This window comes from Festucalex cinctus, chromosome 18, assembly GCF_051991245.1.
Source record: "Festucalex cinctus isolate MCC-2025b chromosome 18, RoL_Fcin_1.0, whole genome shotgun sequence".
Lineage (NCBI taxonomy): Eukaryota > Metazoa > Chordata > Actinopteri > Syngnathiformes > Syngnathidae > Festucalex > Festucalex cinctus.
Window position 1 is genome coordinate 3,355,253 of NC_135428.1, and position 18,433 is coordinate 3,373,685.

Genomic DNA, 18,433 nt, shown 5'->3' on the forward strand with positions numbered 1-18,433 from the left:
GAATTAAATAATTAATTAAATAAACTATACAATTTAAATAATTGAAATATTCTTAAGATTTTTTTTGCATTTAAAAGGACATTTTACTGCTTGCTTTCCATCTTCCAAGTGAGAAGGAAAGCAAGCCGTAAAATTTCCTTTTAAATGCAAACAAATTTGCATGTCATTATTGGCATGACATCTATAAAAGTGAGCCACCACTGTAATTTATCATGTAGCTGTTGAGCTTCAATCCCATGTTTGTGATGTTCTCAGGTTGACACAGCCAGTGAGGTGGAGGAGCTGGACGTTGACATGGCCCCTGCACCTTACACTGCCAGCAGAGGAGCATCAAAGCTGCAGGTTTTTATTGCACGTTACAGGTTTGTACATTGATGGATAAGAATTGACACATTATACAAAGTTATCATTTTATTATCTAACATACTGCTAAATGTGTATTTAATAGCTATAGTCCTTACGATGGCCCCAATGATAACCCTGAAATGGAGTTACCACTCACTGCTGGAGAATACATCTATGTATACGGAGGCATGGATGATGATGGCTTCTATGAAGGTACGTCGTAACAACTCAGGGGCCTATTCACTAAAGGTTTGCGTCGTCTTTGCACGCCGCTCACCGGTAAAAATGGAGCAATCCGGGAGCGTCTAATTCATTAAACACGCACAGATGGGGAAATCCGTCACTAAGGGCGCTGCCAACCAGATTGCGCCGGTGTTCTTTGCGCATATGTCAATTAGGTAATTGGCATACACTTGACGCAAAATATGCCAACCCCAATGCAAATGAGACTCATTGATATGCAGCGTCTAATTCACTAACGGCAGCGTAAATTGCCGCATGTAGTTTGCGTGACGCAAATAACATTTATGGAAAGCATGTATAAACCTGCCGCAACCTCGATCCCGAGATCATGACAGCAGTGCATGCCATTTGTGGCACGGCAGAGAGGACACATAACGTAAGCCGGGCTGATCGGCAATGGCGGGGAGGCATTTTACGATCATTTTTACGTGCCAGATGCACCAATAATTTGTACTTTATGAATGAATGACGTCGTTGTCGTCCTCTCTGCTCTGTACAGCTTAATGGCGATATAAACACTTACTCTCGGTCCAACCTCGCTTTCTGATAATGTCATCTTTCTTGCAAGTGTTCCTATAACAACCATGTTTTTGGCGCAAATCCATTGCCATGTGTGGTAAATCAGGTGCAAATTTGCTCCAAGCTGTCAGTTTTGTGGGTGTGTTTGTGCCGGTATATGATTAGAGCAATATCCTTAGTGAATAGGTGGGTAACTGGGCGCAGACTGCGGGTGCAGTTGTGGTGCAATATTTCGCTGGACGCAGCACATTCTTAGTGAATATACCCCTCACTGTTTTATGTTCCAATTTATATTTCAGTTTTTTTCATTGTGATCTTATTTTCAGGCGAGTTGGTAGATGGAAGGAGAGGGCTGGTCCCCTCTAATTTTGTGGAACGCGTATCGGACGACGATGTCATGGGTACTCATCCGCCAGAGACTGGTGACATAACCCACAACTCTTTGCTAGACAGCAGTTTGCACAGTGCCAGCCACCAGCATCACCTCCACACAAGTGTCCGCGCCTCAGATAGGATAGAGGCCTCTCCTGTCTCTGGCCCCGCCTCAGCCTCTTCCAATTCGGCCTTGGCTGTCTCAGCCCCCCTCACCAATGGCCTGGACTTGGATTTGGAGGAGGCGGGAGTGGACGCTGTGCCTTACCCACGAAAGCTCACCCTCATCAAGCAGCTTGCCAAGAGCATCATCATCAGCTGGGACCCCCCGTTGGTGCCAGCTGGGTGGGGCAACGTGTGGAGTTATAACGTGTACGTGGACCAGGAGCTGCGGCTCAATGTGCCCTTCGGTGCCCAGACCAAAGCGGTGCTGGAAAGACTCGACATCAACCTCAAGGCCTACCGCGTATCTGTGCAAAGCCTGACAGAAAAGGGCATCTCAGACCAGCTGCGCTGCAGCATGCTCATTGGTCGGGACGTTTGTGTGGCTCCGACGCAGCTGCGTGTGGACGGGGTCACCGCCACCTCTGCCAACCTGTCTTGGCTGCCCAGCAATAGCAACTATGTGCACATTGTGTACTTGAATGAGCAGGAGTGTGAGCTGGTGAAGGCTGGCTGCTATTCGCTGTGCCTCAATAACCTTTTACCCAGCCTGCAATACACCGTCAAAGTGGAGGCACGGCCGCACCGCACGCCTTGGGAGTTACCTGTGGAGAGACGTGAACGCAGAAGTGCTACCATCAACTTCAGCACACTAATGGCAGGTCAGCATTTGCTATTTTTCTTTTTGAAGATGGTTGCTCATCTGATTGTACTCACTTATTCACTTTTGAATAGTTTTCCCATTCAAATGAAATGTACTGAATTTCAAATACTGTACATCATCACCTTTATGTCAGCGGGGGTATACATTCCCATCCAAAATTACAGTATTGGACCAGTATGGCCAACTCCTTTACTTTTTCCATAATTATTTGAATTTTGAAACTTTCAATATAACAAACAAAATAATTCAATACCATGACCTTATGCTATACGTATTTTTTTTCCACTAATTGTGCTTTTATACATTTTTTAAAAATACAAATAGACTGAGATGATTTACTTTTATAATGCAGGTATTGACACCTTGAGTTGAAATACATTGTACTTTTTGTTTTGTTCTGTATTTAGGTTTTGAAAAAATATGTTCCTTTTAATTTGTACTCACTTTCCCATTTTTTGAATTTGATTTGCATGCTAAATAGTAACATTTCATGATGAGCTTTATACATTGTTTTAAGGCAGTTAAACGGCATCAATTCATTAAATGGTAAAGTTTTTAGTTGTAGAAATATTGGATGAGTGTGATCTCTGTATCCACATCTAAAAATGACACAAATAGCACGTTTCTGTAAAAGAAAAATGGGTTCGGTATACGTTTTACCATCACACCCCCACACTTCAATGCAATAGGTTAATAAAATATATAACAATAACAAAGCATTCTTGTTCAATAATTCTTTAACCTTGTGTAAAACGGCTATAGTTTGGGATACTTTAGATTTGACATATTCTATATGCGTTTTCTATGTTAAATGTTCATCAATATTAATACCATATTAAAATGGGAATGTGAAACTTGGCATGCAGTTTTGTATTTGTAGATGTTTTAGCAGAGTAGTGTAGTAGTAGCAATGTAGTGATTGCAATTTTTTGTTAGAAGAAAAGTATTTGGAATTTAGAATAGTGAACAGTGTCACCTCTGAATTCAGTTCACTAAATGATCACCTCAAATTTGCTTAAGTTTCATGCTCACAGTCTAGGAACACAGGTATATATGGTCTTAATTTTAAATGTCCCTTTTAGAATTGTAGTTGTAATTGCCAACTCTCCGTTCATAAAACAAGAAATTTGTTGTGCTTTACTTTTTTATTCAACACCGGCTGTGATTAAATTACTGTATGTAGGCCCTCCTGATGCTCCATTGGATGTACAGTTGGAGCATGGTCCCTCACCAGGTATTGCCATTATCAGCTGGCTGCCGGTCACTATCGATTGTGCAGGAACCTCCAACGGAGTCCGTGTCACTGGGTACACCATTTATGCAGATAAGAAAAAGGTATCATCCTTCATTAATTTGAAATGTCTTTCAAACACCGAGTTGGGACTTCAAATGTAACGTGGGTTCCTCCTCTCCTCTTCTAAGGTGCTGGAGGTGTCTTCTCCAACAGCCGGCAGTGCTCTGCTGGGGCCCTCCCAGATCCAGTCCCTACAGGCAGCTCAGCAGCTCACCGTTCGCACCATGTCTGCACATGGCGAGTCTTGCGACTCGTTTCCAGTCAATGTGCCCTCCAAGCTAGCTGCTATTATGGCCGGCCCAGTTGCAACCACCTCAGTAGTGCCACCCCCCGCCTGCAACCCCGTAGGACCCGCAAACCTGGCCTCTTTGCTTTCGTTGGGAAACTCTGCTGCCAAAGCCTCCACGCCGCCCTGCCCATCACCTCCAGAGATACGCATTTCTGGCCTCACAGTGGAACCTGCTGCCAACTGTCCTCATGTCCCACACTCGGAGGTCTTAGTGTCATCAGCCTCATTTGTACAGGCCTGGGCCGACCCCACATCTGCTCCCATGGCTGCGTGTGAGGCCACATTGCCCGTTACATCAGTCGTCACCCCAGTGGTAATCCTACAAGCCTCCAATCAATGAGATTCAAAGCTCGTCTTTCAGTTAAATATGTCCAGTTGACTGTTCTTTTATTTCACCAGATTAATGTGACGTCACCCACTTCGTCAGCTCCTCAAGCGCCTCCTGTCACAGCAACTGCACAAATACCAGAGGTGGCCCCAGCGGCCACGTTTGAACAACACCGAGATGCAGATAGCCCTGGAACTATACGTCCTTTTCCATCCATTACGGAGTTTATTGAAGATCCCTGTGCCAAACTCGTAACGCCGGAGCGCATCCCCACACCGCCCAAAGCCCCAATCACAGACCTCCTTAACCCTTTGGACACATTAATCCTCCGACCCCCAAGTACTTCACCGCTGGACTCTGAGGTTGAAGAGGAGCAAGAGAACAAACGCTTGGTGTCAATTGAGGAGTTCTTGAGACAGGACCAGGACCCAGCGTACACAAGAGTGCAACAGGTCAGTGTGATGCAGAATGTTATCCAATTTCGCTATAATTAGTCCACCACACCACAACTGCACCCGCAGTCTGCGCCCAGTCACCCACCTATTCACGAAGGATATTGCTCTAATCACTGCTGTGCATGTGGCACAGACTAAATAATAAGACTAAATAATGTATTCTAGAGTCTACCACAGTGTCACATACATGTTAGGGTTGTACGAAATTCAGAATTGAATTGAGAATGGCCCCTTAATTAAAATTTAATTTTTGAATTTGAATTTGAATTGAGGTGGCAAACGAGAAATAGAATTGCAATTCAAATTTGAATTGCAGGAAGTAGAATTGAAATTACATGAAATTCATGATGCTAAAGTGAATTTAGCAATGAATCTTTCCACATATTTTACAACATGAATTTCATATAATATTGTCAAATCTTTATGTACACAATACTTGATTTGTAGTGAATAGTTAAGCGTAGTAATTGTTGTTTTTATAAGATTAAAAGACTACTCAAAGATGATTAAAATTGTAAAAGCTTTGAAATTGTTTGATATGATGGTAGAACATGACTTTATTTCCCAGAATACCTTGCTTTATCTAAGTCTTGTCTTTGGATTTTGTCTCATTTTCACTGATATGTGATAATACTGTTACTCTGAATTGCTAAACAAGTAAGTTTGTGAGAAAACAGAGACATATTTTTTTAGTTTTTGGCATTTTGGTTTGGTTGTGTGCTGTAAAATATTTCTAAACTGTGCAATGGGCTCAGTAAAAGTTAGAAAATACTAGATTGCACCATTCAACTTTACTCTAAATCTTTTGGAGCATCACACAATTGGACTACATGAGCAGATTTTGTAATGTTTTCGTTTAACGTTATCAGTTTAATTCGATTTAAAAATAGGTTTGTTGACTTAGATCTGGATTTTGAAATGATCAGCACTTTTACAATTTCAACATGTATTGAAAATGACTTCCACAATGCGAGAAAATGACTCCAACAATAATGCTTCTCTCATTGCAGAGCTATGGCACAGGGTTGGTTGAGCCTCCCGGTGATTACCTCGCTGACAACAGCCGCTCAGACCTGTCTGACATCCTGGAAGAGGAGGAAGAAGAACTTTACTCTGACCACATTGTGGATGCGCCCACCAGGGGATACACAGTTACAGCTAGCAGGGTATGTGTGAAAATGTGCACTCATGCTATTATTTTATTTTTAATTTTTTGCCCAAGTTGTTAGTTTTTCTTTGTGCTTGATTATGATTCTTGTTTTATCTCCCCTTTTATTTTGCATGACTTGATCGTCCTCTTGCGACCTCATTTTTTTTTCTTCCCCCTGCTCAACAACGATATGATCTTTCTTGCTGGCCCGTTTCATGGATATGGTCCTAGTTAACCAAATCAGAGCCTTCGGACAGTGATGAAGATGTTCTTGAGAGGATCCTCAAGTTACCCCCTCAGCCATCCCGCAGCAAGCAGCTATTTAGTATTCCCGAGGTGACCGAGGAGGAAGACGGTGGTAGGAAAGACCATCACATACAGATCCAATCGAGGCCCAGCCACCTTCACCCCAGAGACACGGAACGCCTTCATCATGCTCCCCAGTGTCACCACCAACCACACGTTCCCCCTCAGCACCACCATTTCAACATCGATCCCAGATCCCTCACCAAAGAGCCTTTCACGAGGCAAGGACCCTTACAAGTCAAGCCCAAGATGCAGCACAGAGTCCACTATTCAGATGCAGTCGACACTGTCCGTTATCCTGGACAAAAAGAAGTGCGTTTAAGTGAAGGCGCAGCCAACAGGCGAGGTCCTGTCCGCTGCCCTCCACAGTCTGCCCCCAACAAAGACAGAGTACTACTCAGAGGGTTAGGGGATCGCCTTAGGAGGGAGGCCATGCTCAGGAGTCAGAAGGCTGCAGCGGCAGCAGCTCACCCAGGCCATGGCCCTACCCCGCCAAGACCCTACCCAGTTAGCAAAACCGTACGGAGAGTGAAGTCACCGGTCGGTCGTGTGATGGAAATTGATGTGGAGTATGGGACGGATGACAATGAGGAGTCGGATGCGTGCGCTTCGGGGGAGGTGGTGCTGGAACAGATGAGCGCCGAGTGGTGGATCGAAGGTGCTGAAATGGAGCACAGAGGAGCGTCCTACCGACAAGGGAGAAAGACCGAGTCCTTGGTAAACATTAGCTGAGCATCGCCCCTGCACCCGTCTTTCCCAAGCAATCTTGGTCCTTCCCTTTGAGTCCTTTTTAGCAGTTATCCTTCATGTGTACTGCAACTCTATAGATTTGACCATCGTCAGTTTTCCCTTTTGCCTTGGCCATCGAAGTTGAACTTTCCTAGCTCACTGTCCTGTCTTAAAGGTAGTGATACAAAATAAGGTTTTGGAAGTCAACCTGTGAATTTTGGCCATCGAAGTTGAACTTTCCTAGCTCACTGTCCTTTCTTAAAGGTAGTGATACAAAATGAGGTTTTGGAAGTCAACCTGTGAATTTGCCCAAGCTCATCTGTAATGGACAGCAAGTAATATTTCAAAAAATCCATTAACACCCTATTTTAGAACTGATTTCAGAGCCCTCACCTCACCTCACCTCACCTCACCTCACCTTGTTTTGTTTTCCCTGTAATTGCTAATCGTCATTCTGTGTGAAATGTTAACTTATTCCCATTTTTTTCTTTGCTGTGCAGGAGCCCAGTCAACTAACATCTGAGGCAGGTGCATCATGGAGAGGAGACTCTGAGCTATCCTCCAAATCGGTTGCTTTGCAAAGCAGGCAGCTCAAAGGTCAGACTCGTTTGCTGCTGTGCTTCCTCTAAACTCTTGTTTCCAGATGAGGTGATGCAGCAGAAATGTTGGAAGTGCTTGCCTGCACACCTGTGCTTACAGTTGACAGGCCACCGCTTCCCTCCCGCATGCTGATAGTCAGATTAGCACCATGTGTGGCAAGGGAGGAGTGTCGGCAGCGATGGAGAAGTGGGAGCCCACTAAGCTGAGAACCAGCTTAACTTAAAGTGGCTTGTCATGACAAGAGGAAGTGACAATCTTAATATAGTAACATTGATTAGCTGACAAAATGAGTGATGCTGTACGAGCCCCTCTTTTCCTTCTCTCTTACTCTCTGCTTTTTTTCGAATGATGAAGCAAACTCAAGTTTGCTTTTTCTAAATCTGATTATACCCGTTTACACGCATCCAAGTAAATGTTAGTTTTGACATGCAGCCAAGGGGACGTTCTGCATCTATTATTAATGAGCAAGGATGTGAAACTGCAAGTTCTCTCTCCATGATTCTTGCCACAGATGGCCTGATTCTCCATAATGAGATAGAGGACGGCTCTCTTCAGAGCAGCTTAAGTCTCACTACAGCTCTTCAAATTTGTCTCACGTTGTCAAAAAAGGATAGACGTGCTCATAAGTTCTTGGGTCACACCAGCATTATGTCTAACCTCTGCAACGCTGTACACGGTGCTGTAGGCCGTTTTCTTTTAATTCAGTCGATAATGTAATAAAATGTGAAAAATAGCCCGAAAGAAAAATAAGATACCACTAAAGCTAGTTGGAATTGTGACTGTGTTGCAACTTAGTGTACAAGTTCTTTGATCAAGATCAGATTGTGTCGAGCGCCGTTTCCCTTTCTTGCTGGCTGTTGCAGATCATGAACAAGTGTGTTTGTCAAACAGCTCGCACAGCTTAGGATCAGTGGTTTAGCTTGATTACCCCTTTTAAGGACACGCTTGGGCTAAGCAAGCACTGTTCAGAAAGAGCATCGTGATGGGGGAGGGGCAAGCTCCTGCTACGATCCTTGCAAGCCATGCCCACTCCACATGTTGGATGATTTTAGTCACTTTTGGCATTATCTGAATCATTAATGCTACACGTACTACTTTCAGGTTGTTTTGAATCACCAAAGACAAAAGGAGACAACACTGAATTCCGCATCTTCGTGGCCCTCTTCCCTTATGACCCTGCCACCATGTCACCCAACCCGGACGCTGCTGAGGAGGAGCTGCCCTTTCGAGAGGGACAAATTATCACAGTATGGCCGCACTTAACTCAGTCAAACCCAGAAACGTGTTAACACGTGAAAATATATTTTCACATTTTTTGTTTTTTGCTAGCAAGAGCATACAGAAGGCTTAGATGCAGCTTCTGACATGAAGAGGTGGCTTAAATCAATGGTAGTTATTTTAAAAAATGGTCAGCAGGTGGCAGCAGAGTATAAGAGATCAGCCAGGGCCATTTTGCATAAGCTCTTTTTGCCACTATTTTCACCAGAAATGTGAATAATGATGAAACTTAGCTATATTCTAACGCTAATTGCTGCAAAACGGAAACAAATACAAATATATAGGTTTTTTTTTCCTGATTAAATAAGAGACTAATGTTTCTTTTGGTAGGTTCAATTTTTTTTTTTTTTTTATGGCAATAGACTACAATATTATGTTGTCCTTACAAAATCAGTTAAAATCCAGTAAAACAGCTGGGAAGGAAGGGGGTTGCTTCCGTGAAAATGGCTGGCAGTGAATGAGTTTATATGGACCACACAATGTAGTTTAATTCCATACACATCCAGTGAAGATAAACATATTACTGCTGTCAGATCAGTTGCATGAAAGTGAGTGAAGCATACAAGTACATTCAATGCAGTGTTTCATATCTGCATAGGTTTACGGTGATAAAGATTCAGATGGGTTCTACAGAGGGGAGTCTGGTGGTCGTTCGGGCTATGTGCCTTGCAACATGGTGTCTGAGATCCAGGTGGAAGATGAAGAAACCCGGGCGCAACTTCTGCAGCAGGGATTCTTATCATCCCCAGCGTCCGTAGAGAAGATCGGTATGTAACCTGATCTCGTTTGTTGAATGATCCCTACTGATACGTGTCATGTTAGACTTAAGATTTGATTGCTTTTTTTATATCATTGATAAAGCACGTGTGCTGTGCATATTATAATCAGTGTTCATGTTTCAGTGGTAAGGGACAATGGCTGCATATGCACAAATCTAAACCTGCTTTGAAAATACAGCGGGCCTTATGCAAGAAGCATATACTTCCATCAATTTTGTGCACAGTTGAGGTGGGGGTGGGGGGGGGGGGGTGGTGTTCAGAGGCAGACGTTTCAGCTAAAGATCAAATCATATCTAAACTGCAAACTCACAGAAGTGTGAAAAACTACACAGACTTCATGCTTCATTTGAAAAAATCTAGCTCTGTTCTGGAAATCGAACATGCAATCTTTCACTTGATGAATTTTTATTACATTAAATAAACTCTAAGACAAGAAGATAATGAAGAATAAAACGAGCTGTTTTCAACTGTTAGAGTACAACCGTGACTTCTGTAAGCGCCTTGTTCCAGCTCGGCTGTTTTCAAAGTGCTATATACTGTAAATAAAGATGACTTGGTTTGACTTGACTTTGCAGCAATTGTGAGGATGTGACTTTCACATCATTAGCCCATAACGTACATAACCTGCAATGAAAGTCACAATTGGTCATATTATTCGTGCAAAAAGCTATTCTGACAGCTGTCATTCAAATTTGTAAATGAAAATACAATATAGGGTTTATATTTGTCTGTGAAATCTTCTTGCATGAGGCCTCTTTTTTTTCTTATTAACCAAAAGAAAGAATTCTCTTTTACTTCAATGTCACTGTGCTGTAATGTTACTTTTTTTCACTGAGTTGCTGTTGCGGAAGTCATAACCATCAACACGTATGCAGTGGCTGTTATCATGCAGATTGTGTGCCTTGCAAATTCAAGCTGACACTTTGCTTCTGTTTCCTGCTTTCTAGCCAGTGCAGCGTACAGCGTAAACATCGACAGTTTCAAACTTTTCACTTCCACTTGCACTCACTCTGATGTCTGCTGCTTTACTGCTTGTTACTGGCTTTTCGTTGTCTGCACCCATGTGCTCCTTTTTGTTCTGAATGTTGGTGTCACATATTTTGGTTCTCTATTCTGAAATCCCATGAAGGCACTCGCACACATGCACAGCTTCCACGTCGCCCCGTTCCACCACCGAAACCGAGACGATCCAAGAAAGGTGTGTCTCGCTCCAGATCCCCTCCCACTGCCCTCCTTTTTTTGGGTCTTCTCTGGTTTGCTTCTCTTATTGTCTGTTTCGCTTGAAGCTTTTTCACCTCATTGACACGACATTTCACGCAGTGACCAGAGGGGATTTATAAAATCAGACTCAGCATGCTAGCTAAATGTTATTTTGTGACTAAAGCTCACCTTCATATTCTGTTACTAAAATGTTTGTTTTTTTTGTTTCTGTGTTTTGTTGGCTAACCAATGTTGGAATTTGATCAAAATAAAATCTCAAATCAATCATCTTGCTATGTTAACATTCCCTGTGATGTCACCTCAGTGAGCATCTGTGATATTTTCCGCAGTAGTGGAAAACAAAACAAATTTATGGAGTAAACTGGAAATAAGTAACGCACTTCAGGTGCCAAAACGGAGCAGGCTCGGAGAGAAGCCAGGTGTTTTCATTTGTTTCTTTGCCGGCCCATCGAAATCTTGCTTTATGAGAAACCAGTCCATTTGACTGCTGAAATTCTACTTCATTGTCTGTGCTTGGTGATATCTGATTGTCTGTATTTCTATTTACATTATTAATACTAATAATTAATTGGTTTGAATGAATCTGACTAATTCTGTTAGGCTTTCAAGGTTCCACTTTATTTAAAAAAAAAAAAAAATGTTTAAAACGATTTGGCATTTTATAATTTAGACGTATGATAGCAAGTTCCTTACTTTGTGTCAAACTATACATAGTGCATCAGAGTCCATACTTAAATGCAAAAATGGTCCATTTACCAAGCTTTTCATCCCCTCTGATCGTTCGTTACCTATGAATTTATGTACTGCATCGTGATGCAGACTGTAAATTCAGAATACATTTTTTTGCATTTGGAATGTGATGTTGGATTTACAGTATGTTCCCTCTGTTTCTGCAATTGTGCCATTTTATCCCTCACCTCGTCTCTTCCAGTGGAGTCGGCAACACTCTGGGAGGAGAGTGTAGACTCCTCCAGTCAAGGTTTGACATTTGCCCTTTCACCCTTTAAACTCCTTTGTTTTTCTGCATGGGCGTGTCTGTGGATGTTGAAACGTTCATCGGACAGCTCGCATGTTATTCAAAATCTGTTTTCATGTTGCATTCCATTATTAGTTATGTCTACGTGTAGGTTGTGTTCTGATTGCAACTAACACCACTTCTTCATCCTCTTTTATAAGATATTGCTTGATTTGTTTGTTTTATTTTCCAGGTGTTCTGGTTTACTCTCAGTCCTAAAACATGCATGCTATGCTAGGTTAATGGAAGACTGTAAATTGAAGAGTTGTGTCCTGCGTGCAAACTGGAATGAGGTCCAATTTACAGTACCTAATCTATATGTACTGGGGAGATTGACACTACTGCACATTAAAGCAGACAAATGTCTTCCATTAACTCTTCATTAAAAACTTGAAGTAAGCAAGTGCAAGCAGTTCCTCATCGTAACTCTTCTTTCTTCAGGTTGCATCATTTATTTATCACAGAAACTAATATTTTTCCTCACTTTTACTTGCAGTGGTGCTGAGTTGATCACAAAGGAACGTGGTTAGAAGTAGCAAAAATACTAATGCAATGATGTCAGTTTTACATGTGATGTCCAACTGCATGGAGCGGAATGCCACAATCTGTATGCTGGTGCTCACAGAAATAATCGCAAACCATGTAATAGAATATATTTTTTGCGCATGTTTTTTTTTTTTTGTCGGGCAGATGCAAGCCAGGCAGCTGCTGCAGCTGCTGCAAACTCCCCCCCAGGTTCTCGCCGGATGGTGGCCATCTTTGATTACGATCCACGAGAGAGTTCCCCGAACACCGATATCGAGGTCAGACTTTGTACACGCACACAAGAGTTCATACATACGTTTGTATTTGTTGTTTGCTCATGAAATCACTGATGGTGTATAGGGATGTCACGATAAGGGCAATGTCGTGATATCGTGATATTAAAACTGCCACAATATCGTCATCGTCATGTTCACAATATTTAAAAGGAACACATCTGTTAAAAAAAAGGTCAGGTTGATTTCCATTTGTTGTGCAGTTGTAGCACCCTCTAGAGGCCAGTTTATTAGTGCAATTTAATTTTCATTAGGGATGTTTTGGCCTTCTATGTTTAAAATCTATGCTAATTGTCAGATGAAGGGAACCGAATTTGCTTGTGAAGCGATCAATGTGTACTTGCATTACTAAGTAAGTGCTAATGATTGTAATCGTATGGTGACCTTCATATCGTGATAATATCGTATCGTGATGCTTGGATATCGTTACATCCCTAATGGTGTAGGGACTCATTTGCAACATGGATTCAGTTTGCACTCAGAACTCTGAACTGGATAAGCCGTATAGACAAAGGATTAATTAGTTTTACTCATGATCTAATTTGTTTGTTTAGGCCGAGTTGACCTTCAGCGCTGGAGACATCATCCATGTAATTGGCGACATGGATGAAGATGGCTTCTTCTATGTAAGTACAGTATTACATTGAAAATTTAAGTCGCCTTCTGATTTTACTTCAAACAAGAGTGCATGTAAAAAGAGCAAATAAGCGATGGTTTAATAATAATAATAATAATAATAATTGGTATTTTATGTGTAAGCAAGTGTTCCCTCTAAGCTGCGCGCGTGTGGAATCGTGCAGTGCTCTCACCCTCCCAGCGCACAGCACCGGGGGAAAAAAAAAAAAATCTAACCTGGACTGTATTTACTGTTTGTATTTTTTACATTATCTTCCTATAAAGAACTTGAAAACTGTAATTAGCACACTCACTTCTTCATTTATGCTACTTCACATGTACATCATGACTGTGATTAAAAAAAAAAAAAAAAAAAACACAAAAAAAACATGCAGTGGTCATCAGAGGAATTGTAGTGAAGTGTAAAATGTTCTCCAGAGAAGCTCATAAGTGAGTTCATGTAGATGGTGACATTTATGATCATGGTTCATTATGTAGTTTTTGTACATATGATGAAATCACATTTGTAGCTTGTTGTTGCTGGATATTTACTAACGAAATGGTTTTCTACGTCACATTCTCACGAGAAAAAATGGCAGCCCCCATAAGGAAGTAATTGTGACTCTAAAAACATATTTTAGAATAATTACTTTGGAGATTTCAGTTGATAAAGAAGATGACAAAGTTTTGACATCTTGAGTTTGGTTCCCCATTAATTGAGTTTGGTGTCTCACATGAGATTCTCGTTAAATTCATCTACACAATAAGCGTGTGTGTGTCTGTGTCAGGGTGACTTGAATGGACAACGAGGTTTGGTGCCCTCCAACTTCCTGCAGGCTTTACCAGAAGATGCTCCAGCCGAACATGTTCCTGCTCAACCTGCGCCAGAACACAAAAAAGAATCACAGGTAGCCGAGTGCTTGTTTTGCGGTCTGTCGCCTGACTTTGTTTGTCACCAATCTGCTTCTTTTGTTCATTTCCATTTGTTTTCTTCAACTGTCACTTTCTGTCTTAAACTATTCTGTTGCTTTTTTTTCCCCCCTCCGCCCCGCCACTTCCTGCATGACCTTTTGCAGAAGCAGAAACGAACAGTGCACTTTGAGACTTGATTGTAAGTGTTGTCTGAAGGGGAGGGAGCAGCTCAGCTTTTCTTCAATAGTGTCTCTCCATTCATTCCCTCTTTATCTTAATGTTCTTCCACTGTAGAATCACTTTGCTCCTTGCATTAAATCCTCAGCCCGAATGTGCTTTTAGTTTTTGAGAATATGAAATGTGAATACGTCGTTTTGTGCTCCTGCCCTCCATTTATGTTGTACAAGAGGGTCCTCGTTTACGTGCTCAGTTACAGTCGTAGTTTTTCATTTGTTTGTTTTATATTCATGCCTGGAAAGTGTTTTTGTAATACAAATAGTTGTTATTTATAATATATGATGTATGTATTTAATTATTTATATTTATTTTCCACACAATTAACATTACTCCTGCATTTAACATGTTAATATTGGGCGGTCAGGATTTGGATGACCTCTGCTGACCTAACACAGTTGTAATGCTGTTTAACTCATTTGCTCCCAAAAACGTATATAAATACGTTCTATTCTAAATATTACTATGCTCCCAAAGACGTATTTATACGTTTTGTTTTTTATGCTAGACCATACAGAAGGCTTTGATGCAGCCTCTGAACTGAAGAGCATGGTAATGGCAATGGTAGTTATTACAAAAAACGGCCAGCAGGTGGCAGCAGAGTATAAGAGATCAACAAGGGCCATGTTGCAACAAAGCTGTTTTCCGCACAGTTTTAAACAGATTTGTGAATAGTGATGAAACTTAGCTATATTCTAATGCTAATTACTGTAAAAGGGAAACAGAACTATTCTTTTTTTTCCCCATTTTTCATAGTACCAAATCTCCCATCAAAAACCGAGGACCCCCTGTACTATAACTATAAATATGCTACAGCATGTTAATTAGTATTAGTAGTAACGAACCCTTTTGTGCAATGTCCTTTTCCTCCTAAAGGGAAGCTCCTCTGTCGAGCTGCCGGATCCCAGACTCTCAACAAGCCAAGATACGTTGACCCCCCAAACGGAACCTCCTTACCCCCGCATAACAGAACAATCAGAACCACTACCCCGTCTGCAAATGGCCGCAACCGCCACATCACACCCGGACCCGGTCCCAGAGCCCTCTCCAGCGCACGCCTCTCCTAAAGCTCCCCACCCGGCAGACAGGCCAGTGCTGGCCGACTGCTCTGCGCAAGGCAAGAAGAAGAAAGGCTTCTTCTCCAAAGGCAAGAAACTGTTCAAACGGTTTGGATCAAGTAAGAAAGAATGAAAGGGCGGGACCTCAAACTTGATATTTTTTTATTTTATTTTTTTTTAATTGAAGCACTTTCTTTCTCTTCACTATTGTTAGTCTAGTCACCAGAGCTTGTAACTGTCAGTAATTGTACATTTGCCTTAGAGCACTACTAGACTAGTTGGGAATGACGGCGTCATTATAGAATTGTGCAATCTCCCGACTCGAGCAAATATACTCCCAATAGCTAACCATCAAAGCATCTCATGCATCAATACTCAATATCAAAGCTGGAATGTGTTATCTCAGCCTTCTGGGTCCAACTAATGAAAAATGAGTTTAAACACAACTTTTACATTTGAGAAAGTAAACAAACGTCAGTACTCAACTGCTATACGATTATTCACACAGTGATTTGTCCTGCACGTGTGTCTTCTGACGGTTTATAACAGTTGTGTCAAACATAAGGCCTGCGGGCCGAATTAGGCCCGCAAAGAGTTTAATCCGGCCCATGAGGTGATTTTATAAAGTAAAAAAAAAAAGAAAAAAAAAAAAGTATTGTCGGACTAATTAATCAGTCAGCCACAATCAAAATGTATACAAGTTGTAACTTCACAAGCGGCCCCTGAGCTAACCATTTATACGTTTGTCATACTGATCATGCGTGTGTCTCTTTCCCTCGTTTGTAGACTGGACGGCGTGTGTCCCTTTAGAAGTGCAGTTTGAGTGGCACTAGAGACGGGGATGACACACTATAGTGTGCGTGGTGTTTGTGTACAGATTTGGGTAAGTGTGTGCTCTATCCAAAGCAAATGCCTTCTTCAGATAGTAACAACTTGAAGTGGTCACCAACAGCCTAAGTGATGCGTACAAAAGATAGTCAAGTTTGGATGCTTTTCACAAACATATAGAGGGAGTTCATATATATATATAAAAAAAAAAAAGTAACTGTTAGAAACCGCAATAACAATAACCCCGCGCCCGGCATTCATTTTGATTAATATGCAGCACTTCTGTGGCAAAAATAGTGTTTTACGCTAGCATGTTAGCAGCGTCCTCTGCGAAGATTGTCAAGTGTGGTGAAGCAGAACTTGTTGTCGACGCGCATAGCTGCAGCTGTTGCTGCACACCGTGCAAAGAAACTGGCCTCGAGCCATCTGTTTTGTACAATACTTCCTCTGTTTAAGGTTGTAGAAGTAGCAGCCCATCCCGGCGAGAGGTGTGCTGCGCGCACACACTAACCTTTACACTTGGAAGCAATTTTTAATATGTAGTGTACCAACACGCACTACTGATGATAATGTAGTTGAAATGCAATACTTTATTAACTTGTATGCACCTTACTGAATTCCTATGAGAACATATTTGACTTGACTGCTACACTATACAGGCTCACCTCAATGTATAAGAACAAGCTTTTTTGAATTATTATAATGGTGAAACCATATCCAAATATATAACTGCCTAAGGATGTGACAGGAGGCCTAAAACAGACAAACAAAAAACAGATCAGACAAGTGTAACGGAAACACTTTGAACAGGTGTACATTATTAGTATATAAAAATATCCTGTACTAATAATTTGTTATGTGCTACATCTGAATAGCTCATAAAACAATTAATTTTTTTCCCCACAGATTTTTCAGGAAACACAAAAATTTAACCATTTGCATCAAGAGATGATTTAGGCCACACAAAAAAGAGATAAAAATGACTTGGGCAATAATTAAGAGAGTGGCGATATGTTAGAACACCAATTATTGGCCAATTGTCTATGATGCTAACTATATTTAAACAAAAGAAAAGGAAAAAATATTGTGGTACAATTGAACATGCAACATAAAATAGCATGAATTTGTTGAAATATGTGAAATATTTCATTTTATTATATTACTTACAGCTAACAAACCCAAAATTTACCATCTCAACAAATTTGCATTCTGCATAAGAAGCAATTTAAATTATTTTTAATTTAGAAATTAAATCTTCCTTTGAAGAATCTGCATGAGTTCCACTTGTTGAATTGAACTACTAATATTAAACTAAAATATTTGTTTAGATGTTACACAAGTAAACTTGCTTTGAGACAATAGTACAAAAAGTCCAATAATATTTCTGTCATGGCACTGGCGGTTTGTTACAATCACATGCTGATGTTTCTGTTGATTCGCCTCCATCTTGAAGTGTGGCTGTAGTTTTTGTGTCTACTCAACTGTGCTCGCTAAAAGCGTTGTGTGACGAGCGTTTGTTTCAGAACTTTTTGCTCTCTTCCTGTTGGTAGCTTCTCAGGTTTTTCATTTGTAGCTTAGCCCACCATCGAAAAGTGGAGAAAAAAAAAGTGCAGAAAATGCCAAAATCGTGAGGTGCTTTTCCCGTTTCGATGAGCTGCGACAAGAGGAGAATTTAATCTGGCTCCTGCCATGTTGGAGCCACTTAAACGTGGAACTGTTAGTTACAAGTTAAGTAGTTAAGTAATTAGTCATTGTTAGTCAGAGGGAGCATGATGATGCCAAGACTATAAAAAAAAAAAAGGTGGCAGTGGGGGTGCGGTATCATTTGGACGCTTTATTTGTAAATTAGCCTGCACAAAGGCAAGGCTGATGTTGCAATCATCATCATCATCCCCCCCCCCTTTTTTTTCACAGGTCACAAGTTGCTGAAGTGTACATAAAATGTCTGTGCTGTTGTATCGTATTTACGGCCTTGAATGCACAAGTATTATCTCTACCTGCGGTTTAGTAAGTAGACTGCACTGCTCCCACTCTGCATAACAACCACACAACGCGTAGTTAACAGTATTTAGCCTTACAAGATGACATTTGCTTAGTCTTGATATGCTGTTTACAGGATATTTATTGATTGCATGAATACCAATATTATACCCATATTCTGCCTTATTTATTGATTTCATATTTATATTCTCTTTGTCTGACCCATCTACAATGTGAGT

At 41.2% G+C, this 18,433-nt stretch overlaps 1 protein-coding gene across 4 annotated transcripts in view; it reads left to right on the forward strand.

The window, feature by feature from the left end:
* The window catches only part of tspoap1 (TSPO associated protein 1), a 73,116-nt gene extending 56,011 nt beyond the window's left edge, over positions 1-17,105 (forward strand). For 3 of the 4 annotated variants that reach the window (XM_077504838.1, XM_077504839.1, XM_077504840.1), the window contains 18 exons: positions 256-362; positions 449-558; positions 1,434-2,303; positions 3,326-3,352; positions 3,489-3,640; positions 3,728-4,201; positions 4,288-4,668; positions 5,682-5,837; positions 6,053-6,844; positions 7,357-7,453; positions 8,558-8,703; positions 9,333-9,501; positions 10,643-10,711; positions 11,666-11,713; positions 12,440-12,552; positions 13,122-13,193; positions 13,971-14,090; positions 15,205-17,105. In XM_077504838.1, the coding sequence (XP_077360964.1) occupies positions 256-362; positions 449-558; positions 1,434-2,303; positions 3,326-3,352; positions 3,489-3,640; positions 3,728-4,201; positions 4,288-4,668; positions 5,682-5,837; positions 6,053-6,844; positions 7,357-7,453; positions 8,558-8,703; positions 9,333-9,501; positions 10,643-10,711; positions 11,666-11,713; positions 12,440-12,552; positions 13,122-13,193; positions 13,971-14,090; positions 15,205-15,519 (4,218 nt within the window). In that variant the 3' untranslated portion in view covers positions 15,520-17,105. The remainder of the gene's footprint in view (positions 1-255; positions 363-448; positions 559-1,433; positions 2,304-3,325; positions 3,353-3,488; positions 3,641-3,727; positions 4,202-4,287; positions 4,669-5,681; positions 5,838-6,052; positions 6,845-7,356; positions 7,454-8,557; positions 8,704-9,332; positions 9,502-10,642; positions 10,712-11,665; positions 11,714-12,439; positions 12,553-13,121; positions 13,194-13,970; positions 14,091-15,204) is intronic. The other variant, XM_077504841.1, reaches the window with a different exon arrangement.
* The last annotated feature ends 1,328 nt before the right edge of the window (positions 17,106-18,433 follow it).